The sequence below is a fragment of the Oryx dammah genome, unplaced genomic scaffold (assembly GCF_014754425.2).
Source record: "Oryx dammah isolate SB20612 unplaced genomic scaffold, SCBI_Odam_1.1 HiC_scaffold_2, whole genome shotgun sequence".
NCBI lineage: Eukaryota > Metazoa > Chordata > Mammalia > Artiodactyla > Bovidae > Oryx > Oryx dammah.
This window is the reverse complement of record NW_024070186.1, coordinates 60,172,764-60,190,942: the sequence shown is the minus strand read 5'-3', so window position 1 is coordinate 60,190,942 and position 18,179 is coordinate 60,172,764. Positions and strand designations below refer to the sequence as shown.

Genomic DNA, 18,179 nt, shown 5'->3' with positions numbered 1-18,179 from the left:
TATTGTCATAAGATGCTGGCACTGTATGAAGAATCACTGTCAACATGCCAGTTTCAAATGGCACCTTTGCGGGCTGTTATAGGTGTGCTGAATGGGCGATGCAGTACCATGGGTTGCACTGAAAGGGGGTCTTGGTTTTCCAAAATGGTGATGAACTCCTTTCAAGTTTCAAATGAAAGAATTTACAATCTTCCTTCAATATATTCTATAATTGCCTTCCTGGAAAAGCCAAGAGACTGGTCTACTAAAAACATCCAAAATAGTCTCACGTGCTTATATGTTAAACAGGGATAGGTTTCAGTTCACATCATCATAACCAGATTCTTCCCCTACAAGAATATCCAATGAGACATCTGAAGATAGTATGACACCACCCAACACGTTTAGCATCTCTGGGCCCCACCCACCAAATGCCATGGGCACTGCTCCTACCCCAACCTCTGAGAGCAAAAATTCTCAAAATTTTCCACTTCATTAGAGAACAAAATTCCAAGACAATCCATGGGGTGGCTCTGCCCCTCTTGAGATCTAACTTTACATCTTTATATTAAAAAATGAGGATTTGTGTCCCCAAAGAATATGCTCAAGAATCACAGACCAAGCCTTAGCAGAGCCAGGTAAGAGGCACTTGTGGGTTGACAGAAGAGCATCTTCCACCTGCCAGGCATTGTCTTAAGATCTTTCTGTGTATGTGTATCCAGCTCTTTGCGAACCCATGGACTGTAACCTGCCAGGCATCTCTGTCCATGGAATTTTCCAGGCAAGAATACTTAAGTGGGTTGCCATTTCCTTCTCCAGGGCATCTTCCTGATCTAGGGATAAAACCTGGGTCTCCTGTATTACAGGCAGATTCTTTACCATCTGAGCTACCAGGGAAGCCCCTAAGATCTTTTTAGACAAACACTTATTTAATTCTCACATCAACACAAGGCAGGAGGCTTGACCATCCCCACTGTACAGTTGAAACTGAAGTACAGAGACATGACATAACTTACTGCAGGTCCCGTGGCCGAGCCCTAACTCAGACCACCCTCTTCAGAAGGACCATGCAACATAGCACAAACTACAGACTGTCATTTAGGACTGGGAGGGACACAAAGCGGGCAAAGCAACCCTCTGCGTTATGAATACACAGGACAGATCAGTTCCACCAGTTCCGTGCACCGACCTCACCTCTGTCTCCAGGTCATGGTTTGTTCCCCGCTTGGTCTCACCTTCCTCTTTCTTGTGTGTTTCCTGCAGACATTCATGCCCAGCAGAAGGCTGCTGCAGGTCCCTCTGGACCTTTCCTGAAAGGGAGATCCCCATTCACTAGATGAGTTCCAGAAGCAGCCACTGAGGCTTCTGCAGCCCGCCTCTGTCAGCTGACCTTCACCACTGCCTGTCTCTCAGGATGAGTGGCTTCCTCACCTCCCTCGACCCCCGGCGAGTGCAGTGGGGGGCCGCCTGGTATGCCATGCACTCTCGGATCCTGCGCACCAAACCGGTGGAGTCCATGCTGGAGGGAACTGGGGCCACCACGGCACATGGCACCAAGCTAGCCCAAGTGCTCACCACCGTGGACCTCATCTCGCTCGGCGTCGGCAGCTGCGTGGGCACGGGGATGTACGTGGTGTCTGGGCTGGTGGCCAAGGAGATGGCAGGACCCGGTGTCATTGTGTCCTTCATCATTGCAGCCGTCGCGTCCATACTGTCAGGTAAGCCTCTCGATGAAGGCGAAGGCCGCGCTCGCCAGCCTGTTACCGTTCCTCCCGCTCTTCTGGAGTATTCAGTAGTGAGAGGTCTGAAATGGTAGAGCTTTTTGCGTTGACTAGCCGGAAGTTCAGCGCTAGGTTTGGCTCATTGGGTAGCTTCCTTTTCCTTTGGTTTCTCCATCCAAATAATTACCCTGGTGCCTACCCACTGCCCAATGTCTCATTCCCTGTCGTGTCCCAGTGGCTCTATTTTTATTCTAAGTCTCCTTTCATGGGAAGGTAGGTCAGTTCCCTTTGCGTGGGGGGGTTCGTGGGGGGGGGGGGCAGGATATAGCCAAGATATAAATAATAAATAATGGATAGGCAGAGTAGCAAAATGACACGTCAGTAAACCTGATGCAATTGGGACTTGACAAGTCTCAAACTGGCATTGTGATCTCCAAGGAGGAGGAAACCAAGCTAAGAAATATAAAGCATTGTGAGAACCACAAAGCACCACCTGCTGCAAGCGCTTCAACAGCTTGATATTCTGCAGCGGTAGCTCAGCAAGCCCCTTCTCTCTCCTTGAGAAAAAATCATAAAGCTCATTTGTTTGTTTTTTTAAATAAGGCACCAGGGCTTACATACTGATAGTTTATGAAACAGCGCTATTTCTTTTTCCTCTTTCCTCCTCTTGAGTTGGGGTCCACAGTATTTTCCCAGAATGCCAGGGATGGGTCAGTGGAAACCCTGAAAAAGAAGGGAAACGTCTTGCTCTTGATGCTTATACTGCAAAAGCTCAAGGTGGATTTGAGGGTGGCAAATCACGTGGGTCAAGTCGTGTCTTGGCAATGAATGCTGTGGCCTCTTCAAATGTTTCTGGAGCAGTAAAGGTGCTGACTTATACTGGGAGTTCTGTGTACTAATGCATACGACCACAAGGAGAGTTCCACACTAGTATCACACATCCAGGCTAAATAGTCTTCATCTTTATGGGATGCACGGGCTTCCCAGGTGGCATTAGTGGTAAAGAACCCACCTGCCAATGCAGGAGAAGCTAGAGACGTCTTCCCTCTAGGTTGGGAAGGTTCCCTTGGAGTAGGAAATGGCAACCCACTCCAGCAGTCTCACCTGGAAAATTCCATGGAGAGAGGAGCCTGATGGGCTACAGTCCGTGGGGTCACAAACAGTCAGACACGACTGAGCATACACCCACACATGCACACATCTGGGATGCACAGACCAGGGACATGCAACCACAAAGTACACTGCTTTACGTTCGTCATCTTTTTAATGTGATGAGAAGAATGATTCTGTGATGTGAAAGATTTATCTCCTGCCATGGCTTATATCCTTGTTGGTTTTACCACTATATTTTCCTTAAGTCATTCTCTAATATGCCTGAATATCCTAATAACTGAGATTCCTGCAGAAAAGAGGACTTTTTTCCTTATAGATGAAAATAAATTTTATTCACATGAATGAATCCTGTGGATGCTTGAAATTCTATTAACCTGATTGCAATCATTTTCAAACTTGTTTGGCAAAGAAATTACTTGGGGGAAGATGCCAGATTCTTACTCACCATAAATTTATAAATCTGAAAATGTCAGCATACAGAACAGAATAGCAATGGTAAGACAAAAGGCAGGCATATAACCACATGTCCTACAGAAGGCATAGGGCAGATGGCTAAGGTCCTGCCTGGTCAATGCAGACCACTTGCTCTCTGCTCAGTCGCTCAGTTGTGTCCAACTCTTTGTGGCCCTATGGACTCGAACCCTCCAGCTCCACTGTCTATGGATTTTTCAGGCAAGAATGCTGGAGTGAGTTGCCATTTCCTTCTCCAAGGGATCTTCCCAACCTAGGGATCAAACCCGCATCTCCTGCATTGGCAGGTAGATTCTTTACCTGCTGAGCCATCGGGTAAGCCCCACAGTCTCCTCTATGTCCCATTCTATTGTGCCCCAGTCCCCCAAACCCACAATAGTTCCCACAAGTGAATCCCCACAGCTTATCCTTCATGGTGCTAGCTTACATTTAGAAATCAGAACCAGGCCCAGTCACATTCTGGGAGCCTCTCCCCCTCTAAACGTGCTCATGTGTAACCTAGACCAGGGCTCTGGAGGGAGTATTGACACCACAGATATTGGCAAACACTACAAATCAGCATTTGTTTGTTTGTTTGTTTGTTGTTTTCAGAGAGTGCGTTGTTATACATTAACCAGCACATCACTGGCCTAGCTTCTCCGAAGGCCCCAGTACTATCCAGTAACTCCACCAGGCACCAAAAGAAAGCTCTGCTTCTCCCCCATTAGGGACACTCCTCTCTGCACCTGATCTCAGCCATAGTACTGCTCTATCCTTTGTAACAGACACCTCCTCACTGAAGCCAACCAGAACCTTCCCTGAGCTCCCAGCCAGGGCCAGGACCAAAATAACTATGCCAAAGTTGGCAATTTTATATTAGGTTTCTTCATCCAGGCCTCTCACTCTATGATCCTTGGTCACTAAACCAAGGAAAGCACCCCTCCACCATGTTCCTTCCACTCCCACATCGTGACCTCAGTAGTGCCTCCCACTGGATTCAGTTCCCCACCGCTTCTCCATATCACAGTAGTCAAGCTCCTGTCTACCCTCAGGCTTTTTAATACATGGTCCTTTTCTCCTCTGGCCTTAAGCAGAATGGTTTTAATTTGCATTTCCCTAATTATGAATATTTGAACATCTTTTTTTATTTATTTGCCAGGCATATATATACTCTTTGGTAAAGTGTTTGTTCAAATCTTTTTCCCATTATTTAATCGGAGTCTTCAGGCTTTTTTAATCAACTTTTAAAACTCCTTTATATAGTTTGCATACAAGGCCTTTATTAGATGTGTGGTTTTATAAACATTTTCTCTCAGCTTGTGGCTCATTTTTAAATTTTCTTTTGATTTTGTTTTCTTTTTTAAAATGCTGATGCCCAGGCTCTACCCCCTAGAGATTCTAATCCAATTCAGTTGGATAGGGGTACAGCCCAGGGATTAATAGCTTTTTTTTTTTTTAATTCCCTGGGGAATTCTAATGTGCAGCCCAGGTTAAGAACTACTCCATTATAGGAATCAGGACCTACCTATGGAATAGCCATGACCTACAAGAAGAGGGAACATATGCTAAGATAAAAACTATTTGGCCAGCAGATTCTTAAGAGATTTTTACCCTTGTGGCATCATCCTCCATGCCATGCAAACCAGTTTACAATACAGAACAAATCAGACTAAGAGAGGGAGCCACTTTCTCTATAACTGGACAAGTTTCAAAGCTACAATAATTTCCCAGGCTCCTCCTACCATTCCTGCCCCAACACCACAGCTGCCCACAGCCTATCACAGGTAGAGGAAATTTATCAGAGGAAGCAGCTTGTGCTGTAACCTTTACCCTTCATCCAAAAGGTCTTATCTACTCTCAAATAGCTCAGCAGCACACATCCAGACCCCATGCCCGTGCCAAACCTTAGAAACCCTTTGTGTATACCAGATTGTATAAACCAGATAGGGGAAGTAGTTTTCTCTCTGGTCACTGCTGACAGATTTATGAAGAGATGAGGGATGAAAGCAGGATAGTTTTCAGAGTTCTCTAGTTTAGCTGGCTTGGGATGAAACACAAAGCAAGGTCTCCATGCCAGCGACACCTGGCCATTCAATGCAACCTGCCCCAAGAGGCTCCTGTGGAGGTGAGTGGGGAAATCAAACTTGTTTATTTCCAGTCCTTTTAATATTAATAAAACTGAACCTCAAATAGAGTATAGGTCTGAATGACCCCGAAGATCATGCACTGTCTACGATAACTCTTTGAGCCCACATCTCAGGGGGTTTTGTAAGGATAAATGACAGTAAGCATTCACAACATAAGTCCCCTGGCTGGTACACAGTACTGATAATTTTTATCTGCTCATGAAAAACAGTAGCAAAAATCTAATAAGATACAGTTTGGGAAAGCTGTATTGGGTACCCACTATATGCCAGTCTTAGGGCAATACCAGAAATAAATAAGAAATTGTCTCTACCCTAAAGGACCAATCACTTTTTGGGTTTATCTCCACTGTTGGAGATGAACACTAAACCTGATAAGTAATTACAGCAATAATAGTACTGATAATAACAGTGGCAGCAGAAGCAGATGATTTGAGCACTTCCTGTGTACCAAAAGAGTTCTAAGTGATTTACACATTATTTCACTCAGTCTTCACAACAACCCTATGTGGTAAGTGGTGTTATTGTCCTCATATTACAGATGAGAAAAAAGGAGGTTTCTGAAAAGTTTGGCAGTTGGTTTAAGGTTCTTGCTTAAGAGGTGACAGAACAGGGAAGGGCATGAACAGTCTGACTCCAGGGACCACTTGGCACTCTCAGTCTATGGTTCAGCACTAGGGTTGATCATTTTGTGTTAATCATGTGAAAGATTCTCACTCTCTCTTTCGCATCTTCTCATCCATCGGTGAGCCCTGGTAACTGAATCCCTGGGGAGGTGGTAAGGGGAGCAGAACTCTTTCCCACAGACGAGGCTCCCAATCTCCTCCCTGCGCCGGTTCTGCAGATCTCCACAAAGTTTAAGCTGGGCCTCCTCGTTCCTGTGTTCATCTCCAGTTGATTTTCACAGCCAAAGAGATCTCTAAAGACTTAGGGTCTATTTAGGTAGTCTGGTGAGCTTCCCCTCCTCAAACTGAAGCAGAGGTGAGAGGTGACCACCAGAAGGGTTGGCCCTTCTGCAACCTGTTTTCAATGACCCAGATCGCTCATTCATTCCACAAACTTGCATTTACTAGTTCCTCCAAACATATCTGAGAAGAAGGCAATGGCACCCCACTCCAGTACTCTTGCCTGGAAAATCCCATGGACAGAGGAGCCTGGTAGGCTGCAGTCCATGGGGTCGCTAAGAGTCAGGCATGACTGAGCGACTTCACTTTCACTTTTCACCTTCATGCATTGGAGAAGGAAATGGCAACCCACTCCAGTGTTCTTGCCTGGAGAATCCCAGGGACGGGGGAGCCTGGTGGGCTGCCGTCTATGGGGTAGCACAGAGTCGGGCACAACCGAAGCGACTTAGCAGCAGCAGCAGCAGCCAAACATATCTGAGAACTGCTCTTAATCACTAGGGGGAGTGGGAGAGGCAGAAACATTGAGAGGGTAGAGAAGAAATGCAAAGATGAACAGATGCGGGGCAGCCTTCAAGCTTCTTGAAGACTAGCTCTCCAACATATTGTCCAAATACACAGCTGTAAGTTGGAAATCTTAATAATAATAGCGGCTGCCCCTGATGTTTGTAAAGTCTCTAAGACATCAGTTAGTAAACACTTGATAAATGTTAGCCACTACTATTATTACTGTTGTTATTATTATTATTAAGCGAATACCGTGCCCTAGGCACCATGCATATACTACCTCATTTAATCCTCTCAGCCTCCCTGCTAGGCGATAGTACTGTTCCTGTTGTATAGCTCACCATAATAGCTAAACCACTGGGCACTAAGAATATGCCTGGCACCAGCTGAAAACCAGCTGCACAATCCTCCCAACAAATCCTACAAAATAAGTACCACTGTCAGATTCACCCTGCAGGTGACAAAACTGAGGTTCAGGGAGGTTGGGTGACTTGTCCAGGACAACAAAGTAGTCAGAGGCAAAAAAAGGCAAGTCTAAATTTGATTCTGCCTTCTCCAGAGGCTGTTACCCCCATGTTGCTTCATGCAGCCACACCCCCCCCAAAATTTAAAAACTCACCAGAGAAAACTGAGTGAATCAAGGAAACCCTCATTCTTTTTTTTTAACTAAAGCTTCATTGTTATTGGGGTTTTAAAAGAGCCTGCAGCTCACTCTGTTCTATTGATTAAATGAGTACTTTTCTAGATCAAAACTTCTGTAACCTGGGTCATGAAAGTGACTTCAAAGTGCAGTGCCTTTCCGTCACCTGTCAGCAGAGAGAAGGGTACTGTGAAGTGCAGGCAGCTCTTCCACAGGGCGCTGGATTGACAGCCCGGTAGGAAGGCTGTCAGTTACCAGTTCAGGAAAGGTGAGCACAATCTAATAGAAATATGCAAGTTTCTCAGATCACTTAATGTGAAAATAAGCTCCCTCCAGCAAACCCAGGAGAGGCTGGGCTTCTTTTACATCTTCTCCAGCACTGGCTGGGGTGGACAGGACATACTGAGAGCACCCAGCGTGGCTGTGGGAGGGACTGGTCACCAGCTCTGTGCTTGGCAACGCAGAGATGTCGCAGAAGACAGGAAAGAACTCCAAGACAAGGGGCTTGGCATGGATGCGAAGAAACAAGACAGGCACACATGAAATAGTCGTGGGCACTGCAGGAGACAAAGGGCCTGGCACACCTGGGATCTGGTCCAGCCCTGTCCCCCAGCAGCTTGGGACCCTGGAACAAGTCATTTACATCTTGTGCCCTCAGTTTCCTCCTCTGCAAAATGAAGAGTTTAGATTAAAAGTGAAAGTGTTAGTTGCTTCAGTCATGTCCAACTCTTTGCGACCCTATGGACTGTATCCCACCAGGCTCCTCTGTCCATGGAATTTGCCAGGCAAGAAAATTAAGAGTTGGTTGCCTTTCCTTTCTCCAGGGGATCTTCTGGACCCAGGGATCAAACCTGGGTCTCCTGCATTGCAGGTGGATTCTTTACCATCTGAGCTACCAGGGAAGCTTGCCCATATGAGTTAGGGTGAAAAAGAGAACCCAGGGAGGGGAAAGATTTGTAAAAAAAGGTCCAGTGCCTCAATTCCCCCCCACACACACCCCACCACCACATAGCATGGGAGTGACCAGTCCCAGAGCTGACATACCTCACTTCAAGCCCTGCTCAGCCATTTACTTGTGAGACTTAAAAAATGCACTTAACCTAGGGCTCCCCAAGCAGGTTGCCAAAAATGACAGATGTGCCAGGGTATTGTTCCCTTAGCCCTCAGGGCCACAGGAGGTGGCCAGGCTTGTCACTTGTACCTATGAACAGCCTCGTCCCTTTACACAGGACCTCCTGACCACATTCATACACGTGCCATTGTCTAGGTGTATTCTGCAAGTGGAAAAGATCAGGGAGTCCTGAGAACCTACCTAGATCTTGACCTCAATTTCTATAAATGGAATAATGACAGCCTCAGCACCATTATGACCTTGTGAGATTCAGATCACGTATGGAAAGCGCTAAGCAGAGCTGGTGCATATAGTCAGTATTTAGTAATGTTCGCTATTATTTTTATGACTATCACTACTGCTGACCAGGTCTCCAACCTAAGAAGGCTAGGCTTGTTCCTGGTGCAAATGAGCCATCTGTGGTTCAGATTCGGAAGTCCCTCCATGCACACGTAGCAGAAGACTCAGACCCACCTCCTACCCACCCTTTCTCCAGATAAACAGTGGGCGAAGAGCTTGCTTTTACTTCTGAAGGTATTTGCCCAAGAGGAACTCTATCTCTACAGGGACAGTCCCTTCAAACAAGTTGTGCTTCAAAACATACAAGAAGACGGTTCCTCAGAAGACAAGTAAATAAATATATAGAAAAATTCCAAACTGTAGTAAATGCTCCATGTAAATTAAACAGGGTACCATGACAAAGTACTCTCTCTCTCGGAAAAAAGATATTTAAGCAGCCTCCGTTCTGTGCAGTGAAATAGGGGCTAGAGATGAGTCAGGCACAACAACCAAGGATAGCCACCTGATGCAGGTGTGCAGATGGAAACCATGAAGAGCAGTTGTGCCAGGCACCAGCTCTCGCCCTTGGAGGCCTGGTAAAGGCAGACATTGTGACCGGCCACAGCAGCTCAGGGACTGCTCGTGCCAGCCACCTGCTCTAAACATCCGGTCCCACTCAGTGTCCCTCCTCATGCTGCCAGGTCACAAAGGCTGGGGTTAAGGGGCCAGGGCCACCCAAGTGAATCAGGGAGGGCCCTGCAAACTCTCCAAGCCCTGGAAAAGAGGTAAGGTCACCAAAGCAGAGGGGTATGAAGAGAAAAGAACTAAGGGCAGGACTTTGTTAAATGGCCACAGTCAGATGGAGATGGAGAAATAGGAAGCAACAATGGAGAAAGAAAAATGTAGGCAGAAGAGTAGGAATGAAACTGAAGGAAGAATAGATTCTTACACAAGGAAGTGAAGAATGTGTAAGTGCTGACATTTCAAGACCCAGGGACACTGATGACTGGCCTTTCCAGTGGACTGTCTACCTCCTGTACCCAGGAGCTGGCCACTTCTGGGGTACAGCATAGACAAACACTATAAGACAAAGGGTAGAGGTGGCACGAAAAAGAACAGCAAGCAATAAAGTGAACCTTTGATTTAACAACCCAGGGAATGCATTCATCCTGGACACAGCCTGGGCCTGTGCTTTATTGTGTGTCCATGGGTGACTGTATGTGTGTGAAAAGCAAGCATCACACGTTTCATGCTCTACTTCACCACTGACATAGACTTCAGTTCAGTTCAGTTGCTCAGTTGTGTCTGACCCTTTGCAACCCCATGGACTGCAGCACGCCAGGAGTTTTCTCAAACTCATGTCCATTGAGTCAGTGATGCCATCCAGCCATCTCATCCTCTGTCGTCACCTTCTCCTCCCTTCAATCTTTCCCAGCATCAGAGTCTTTTCAAATGAGTCAGTTCTTCACATCAAGTGGCCACTGTATTGGAGTTTCAGCTTCAACATCAGTCCTTCCAATGAACACTCAGGACTGATCTCCTTCAGAATGGACTGGTTGGATCTCCTTACAGTCCAAGGGACTCTCAAGAGTCTTCTCCAACACCACAGTTCAAAAGCATCAATTCTTCGGTGCTCAGTTTTCTTTATAGTCCAACTCTCACATCCATACATGGCTACTAGACATAGACTTGGGTCCCAAAATTCCATGCAAAGTAGTTGAAAATATAGAAATATATGTATGCATTTACATAATTATGCATGTATACATGAACACTCATAAATATATCTTTATATCCTATCAGTGCTTCAGGAATTTCCTATTCTGGAATGAATTCAATAATAGTCCTTGGCAACCTACTGTATAGTACAGGGAACACTACTCAAATGTTCTGTGCCAGCCTGGCTGGATGGGAGGGGGTTTGGAGGAGAATGGATACTTGTATATGTATGGCTGAATCGCTTCACTGTTCACTTGAAACTACCACAACATTGTTAATTGGCTCTACCCCAATACAAAATAAAAAGTTTAAAAAAATTAATAGTCCTTTGCTATTTATCTTTTAATCAGAAAATAATTGCCTTACAATGTTGTGTTGGTTTCTGCCATACAACAATGTGAACCAGCCATAAGTAAGCATATATCCCCTCCCTCTTGAACCTGCCTCCCACTCCTTGGCTATTTATCTTGAGATTTTAGTTATAAATACCCCAGTTTATAATTTCCTAGACTTTTTAAGGAAAATAAACAATGCAGTAAGTTCCTCTTATGTATAAAACATGGATACAAATGCCTGCTCCTTCACAAACACTTCTAAGCGTGTTTTAATTATGAGAGCACTCGACATGAAACATCAGGCCGAAAGCACTCCACGTTCCCCCTGGAGGGAATGCCTCTGTCAAGAAGCCACTGACATATGCAAGGGATTCACTGCTCCATTCACTGGAGTGGTCTTACCGAAGAGTCAGCTAAAATCCCACCTCTGCTACTGCATTCAGTAGGGGCTGTCTAGTTGGGAAAAAACCCATCAGGACCACTTAGATGAGAATCTGGCAAGAGCAGTAACCCCTGGATCCTGGTCAGCTGTGCCCAGTACTGTTTAACACACACACTATCCTTCCTACCTCATGGGCCAGTAGGCAGCAACACTCACTCCTAAAATACAAACTTCAGACTTATGCCCTAGGGAAGACCAAACTCTTCTAGAGTTTGTGGGCTAGAGAGCAGAAACAGGGCCGGAGAGGAAGGGAGGTGCAAGTGGTAGGCGTTCGTATCCTGGGAGGGAGGACAATTAGAGAAGCTGGAGCTGCCACCGGGTCCCTCCACCCAGAAAGTTCTCTCTAACTGCCTCCCAAATCCTGAGCCTCTCTCTGGCCCTACTCTGCCCTCCCTGCATGTGGCCACTTTGGAAAAAAGTCAAGATGATGCCTGTCTCTTAAGGGGGTTTCTCTGGGAATATCCTCCACTGAGAGCAGGCCCAGGCCCGCGAAAGACTATCTGGGTCTCACCCTCCCAGGCATCTGCCGAGAACACAGCCTGTCCCAGCAGAACCTGGTCCTACCTGCTCATCAAGTGGGCTGAGGAGGCCACACAAGTGCTCAAGTGTGTTCCCTTAGCACTCACTTTTGATCCTGCCCATTAAATTCTCAGGACAAGGGGGTAGTGGTCTGGTCCCCTCACTTCTTAAAACTGCCCTCTGTTGGTGCCACATTCCTGTGCTTCAGGAATAGGAGCATTGCCCAATTTTGGAGAGAAATGAGCTGGAAAATCTTTGACAAGCTGTTATTTCCATGCCTGCTCTCCTTGCCTTTCTGCACAAAGCCATTTTGGTCCAGTCATCAGAGTCATCTGGCCAAGGGGCAGCGCAACCCCATGGACTGCAGCCTACCAGGCTCCTCCGTCCATGGGATTTTCCAGGCAAGAGTACTGGAGTGGGTTGCCATTGCCTTCTCCACATAAAGAAAGGCTGAACAAGAAAATGGGAACTCTCTTTTCATCTTCACAATTTCTAACTGGATTTGTGGAACAGAACAGTTATCCCTATACTAAAGATTAAGAACCCAGAAAGAAATTTTTCCAGGTTCAGATTTAGAAGTGAACCAAGCACACACAGGGCTTGATCTGAATGCTAGATTACTTCTGATATCTCTGCTAATGTTGACTCTCTAACACCATCAGCCAACAATAATTGCTTCTAATCTCTTTTATTCCACCTACGAGGCCAAGGCTCCCACGTAAACACTCCAGAAGCTACTTCTAAGTAAAGTTCTCAGATTCCTTTTCCTCAACTATAATTACAGCCATAGATGCCGCTGGAGGGGTGCCTGCTAAATGCCAAGACCCATGACAGCTTGCCTGGTAGGCATCACCATTGCCATTTTCCAGATGGAGAAACTAAGACTCAGTGAATTGGGTGACTTACTGAAGGCCACAGTTAGCAAAACTTCTAGTTGCCATTTATCAAGCACTTACAGTGTGCTAGACACTAGGCAACATGATCTGTGTGCATTATCTTATTTAACTGTCCTAAGTACTCTCTGTCTCCCTCGAGAGGCTGTGTGACTCCTATGACACCTCACAGCTTCTCCTAAAGCCAAGAGGGGCTGCTGATGGAGACTCTAGCCTTACCTCACAGCTCACTTGAGCATCTGATGGGTAACTGCATACAATGGGCCTAACAGAGGTAGATGCCCCCAAACATGTTTTCCTTTTTGTAACATCTTTTGCCCTCTGAGGCTGCCTTTGATGTTTACCCAAGGTCACCAACATGAAATTGTTAGGAGCAGAAAAAAGGGCGGTTTGAGACCACCTGCCACCTTAGCAATGAAAAGGGATCAATCTGGGCCAGAAGACAGACTCAGAAGCAACTAACCCTGTGGATTCTTTAGTTGAAAGCAGCCACATGATCATTATTATTATTACCATCCTCATACCTTGATAAGGTATTAAAAATTAACTAATGTACACTAATGATGATATTAACAACAGCATGACTAGACTGTATAATTCATCATATTATGGAATAATATTACTGGAATTCATCATATTATGAAAACCATACCTCTAATAACCTTTAAAATATTTTCAAAGGGGAGATCAAGGCAAGAGAGTAAACAGTCCGATCACACTTAATCAGTGAATTATTAAACTTCCTTGACCTATTTTGGGGGTCACTTCTCTGACCTTGAGGTCAGCTTCTTTCCTTCCTGTCTGTATGTTGATATGTTGGTGCTGTGGGCTGGGAACTTTCCAGTTCTGTTTCCTCCCAACTGTAATTGGAGTCCTGTCAGTTTCAGTAAGTAATAGTGTCACACCCCTCTGATTGAAGATGCTGCCCATCCCCTAAACACAAGCTCTTATTGTCCACCTGAGGCCCACTTTGGCAGAAAAAATTATAAGTCTCTTCTCAGATGCAAAGAAACAGGAGTTCCAAGACAAATTATTTTTCTTCCAGACACATTTGTAAAAATTGGCCCAAGCTTCACTGACAAGTGATGAAGTAACCAAGGCTACTCAGGTAGAAGAGACAGTTGAGGTGAGACGGAGAGAGTGCCTGATGGATTACCCCCTGAAACAGAAACCCCCCAGTTTCTTGGCTGATGAAGAGCATAGGAACAGGACACTGGAACAGGGTCGTAGGGGTTCACACTTGACAGGGGGCTGAATAGATGTTTCTTAGATCCCAACAATATGCTTCTCAAGGGGGACAAAATGATGGGGATACTTCAGCACCACCTCCTGGAATTCAGTGCTGCTGAGAAAACAAATGTTTCCCAGAGAATTCACACATTATTTCTCTCTAGGGTCCTGTGATTTCTTGTTATACCCCACTCCAAAGCCACATGTAAGCAGAACTAGCAACCATAGCAACACAGAAAGTCCCCTACATACGAGTGAGTTCCATTCCAAGAGCCTGCAAGTCCAATTCATTCGAAAATCCAACAGAGTTAGCCTAGGTACCTAACACATTCGGCTATACAGTCCTGTACTGTAATAAGTTTATAATACTTTTCACATGAATAATACATAAAAAAACAAACACAAAAAATAAAGAAAACATTTTTAATCTTACAGTACAGTGCCTTGAAAAGTACAGTAGTACCAGCTACATCACTGCTGCTTTTATGCTGCTTCTAGACATCCTGGGCTTGAAATAAAGATACTGTGCTACTGTACTCTACACAGTAATGTACAGTAAAGTACACGAAAGCACAACCACTTGTAGAGGATTTACGCATGTGACAACATACGCTGGACACAGACACTGACTTATGTGATTGGACATGTGAATGCATGTTTACATCTTTGAAAGTTTGTAACCTGAAGGTTCATATGTAGGGGGCTCACTATATATATAACCGCTATAGCCTTGCTGTGAATTTATAAATGGAACAGAGACATTTTAAGAAGAATAAGAAAATGAGAAGGAGATGGATAACGATCATCTCAGCAAAATGCCATCTTTGGTGAGGATGTCCTTAAAGACATGTTCGGGTCTAAGTGGTGAATTGCTCTGGTGTCACCCAACAACTGATTCCTCCCCGAGTCTGGAAGACAGGATAAGTGGCACTCAGGAGGACTGCTGACAGATAAAACATGTTCAAAACAACCAGCCAGGCTGGGTATCTGCAACCTGTGGCCAGCTACCCCAGGCAGACGCTCTGATCAATATTGATGCAGGCCGGGACTGATCCCAGAGACCTGAATGAAACTGCAGGGCTGGTTAACTGTTTCCATGAACACTTCTCTCCACTGCTTCCCATACCTCCTGATGCCCTCTTTCCTTATGGGTAGTCCTTCCGGCTCTCTGAAGACCTCACTTCAGAACTCAATGTTGCATCTCTTTAAATCAGCCCATGTATTCCCCCAGCCCCTGCAACTAATATCTCCTTTCTTGTTTTCTTAAACTTGTTGCTTTTCTGGTCTGTCTTCTCCACTAGACTGTCAGACCCACAAAAAGAGGAACTATATTCTTCCTATTCACCTTTAAGTTCCTAAAATCTCACATAGATGCATCAAGATGGTGCCGTATAAATATTTCGTATGATGAAAGAATGAATTGGAAAGTGCCTAGAACTGGGTATCTGGGGACTTCCGTTTGGATCCCAGCTCTGTCGTTAACTGAATACTCAGCTTCAGCCTGTGGTCTACAGAGTATACTCAGAGGCTTTGGGGAGGCGTGGGATGAGGAAGGTCCTGGGCAGGCCTCCCACTCTCTCTTCAGACAGAGCCACCCAGTGTTCACTTACTTATGAATTAGGCTCTCAAATAAGACTTTGTGGGCAGAGTGGGGTTTACAAGCAAGACAAAGTTTTGTAACTATAGTAGATAACAGTACAGCCCTTTTCTGCTAGATTCCCCCAACCTAATAACCAGGTTCTTTCCCTCAAAACTTGGTCCCAGCCCCCCTCTGCAGACTCATCACCCTCAGTCCCCAGAGTTGCCCATAGATCATCCCAGCTGTGCCATTTTATCTGCCTGAGACCATCCTTTCCCATTTTCTTCTGCCTGGGAAAGCCCAGTTCACCCTTCAAGATGCAGTTCAAAAGCCTCCTCACTTTGTCTCCACTTCCCCAGCCATCAAAGAACCATGCTCCCCAAGAACCACACTCCCCACACTGGGCTCCCAGAGCACCTCATGTATACTCTATAGCATTAAACACCAGCTGTGGGGAATCATCTGTTTATTAAACCCTTTCCCAACTAGAATATAGACACTTCAAAGTCAGGAGAGCTGCCTTACTTACCGTTTAAGTCTCTGATATGATATCACCACAGTGCCTGATTTAGTAGGCACTAAAGGAAGGAAATTAGGAAGTCTGAAGTTATTCAGGAAATTAGTAAGTTCACTGATAAGTAGGTTAGTGAATTAGTCAATAAGTTCAACTACACGGTAATGGGAAAACCTCTGTTTATCTGAGTAGAGTAGTTGGCATGCAAATGTAAATAATCTCTAGATTTAATCTTTCTAAGAGCAAGTACACTTTTAAAAAGGACTTATTTGTCTGATGGCTCTCTTTGGTGGAAGGAAGAGGGAAACATATTTCTTGAGTGGAGAAAGTGTTCTCTAACTTATACCTACTCTCAGTTGGATCTCTCTCCTTTACATCCTCCTAGGGTGGAGAATCTTTGCCTCCTGGTTCTATGCCTCCTGGAACTAGAGAACGAGCACAGGTTTTAAGTGACAGGATGACATTATATGGGGAGGAACATATAGTGATTGTCTTGGGTAGTGCTGTCTTCAGCACAAGTTTAGAAAGTTCAATATTGTTTGTAGACTCCCTGGGAGCATCTAACTGAAGGTTAGTCTGTTACACCTATATATGTCATAGCAAAGCTCAAAAGAAATTCACATTGAAAGGAACCAAATTTTTCTGAACTTCAAATCACATATCACTTGAGGTATACACAAAGGGATTGACAGTGAATGTTTCAAAGATGAAAGCTTCTGGTATCTTGTCCCAAGCCTCTTTTCAATGTGTAAGTCCTAATTTTCCCTGGGGTTCAGGCTGGTAGTTAGTCAATTTAACCAAAAATAGTTCTAGATATAGAAATAAATCAGAACACTAGGGATACAAAATAAGAACAGGAGGAGGGGCTTCCCAGGAGGCGTAGTGGTAAAGAATCTGCCTGCAATGCAGGAGACACAGGTTCGATCCCAGGGTCAGGAAGTCCTCCTGGAGGAGGAAATGGCAACCCACTCCAGTACTCTTGCCTGGAAAATCCCATAGACAGGAGCCTAGCGGGCTACAGTCCATGCAGTCGCAAAGAGTCGGATACAACTAAGCAACTAAATGACAACAACGAATGTTTACAATAGACTTAAAAGGCAGCTAACCAAAAAGGGTATCAGAGTTGCAGGATGTGAGGAATAAATCACTCCTCTTCTCTTTAGTCCCACTGAAATGAAGCTGCTGTATTGCTCAACGACTTGCCTTTCTGAACAGCTCTGAAGGGAACACGTCCATCATGTCTGCAGCACACGCTTGATGGCCATCTGCACCCTGACATTATACTGCATATTGATTTTCTCCAGCTACACGGTTATCCTTTTGGAATCAATATGCCTCTCCCTCTCCAACCACTTGATGAATAGCCAAGGAATGCAAAGTCACTTTGATAACAGCAGAAGGCAAATATGATTAGGAGGGTAACTCTGGGGCAATAAATTTTTGAAATGAGTTGCTAAATTGAGTAGAGATTATTTATAAACTTATCTCTCATTTAGAATAGTGAGTCTGCTTCTTGGTTCACCAAATCAATTTTAGGTGATAAATATTCTGCAATTCTTTTCCTACTATTCTGCAATGCAAACTAGAGATAATGTTACCTTCCTACGCAGTAACTTAAAAAAAAATCACCTCTGTATGGAAGACAAAGGAAAGAAAAGTAATTTCTCATGAAAATAATATTTCAGCATATGGATGCTGGGGCATAACCCCTGTGAATGCAGCTGCTGCAAAAGCAGACTCACATACGTGTGCCATTTGGTGCTCAAAGACCAGGAGTCAAGCTGCTGCTGATGTGGCTTTCCCAAATGACAACCAACTCCTGGTAAATTTCAAACAAAACAAATTACAGCTGTCCCTTAATTTACCCAACTGTTACATCCCTGAATAATTCAGTGTACATAAAACCATACAAACAAAAAATGCTTTGTCCAGTGAAGATAGATTTAAGCTCAGAAATTACAAATATGTTGTGTCTTACATGAATGTCCACTGGGACTTTGGAATCAAGTAAGAGGACAATGCATCATCCTGTGGGACGGTCCCACACACTACAAAATGTCTAACAGCCCAGGCTTTTGCCCATTTAATGCCACGAGGGCCCA

At 45.0% G+C, this 18,179-nt stretch overlaps 1 protein-coding gene across 1 annotated transcript in view; it reads left to right on the top strand.

Moving 5' to 3' along the window:
* Nucleotides 1-1,247: 1,247 nt before the first annotated feature.
* Nucleotides 1,248-18,179, top strand: part of SLC7A14 (solute carrier family 7 member 14) — a 53,327-nt gene continuing 36,395 nt past the window's right edge. Inside the window, exon 1 of the mRNA XM_040249029.1 lies at nucleotides 1,248-1,697. Within this exon, the coding sequence (XP_040104963.1) occupies nucleotides 1,394-1,697 (304 nt within the window). The 5' untranslated portion in view covers nucleotides 1,248-1,393. The remainder of the gene's footprint in view (nucleotides 1,698-18,179) is intronic.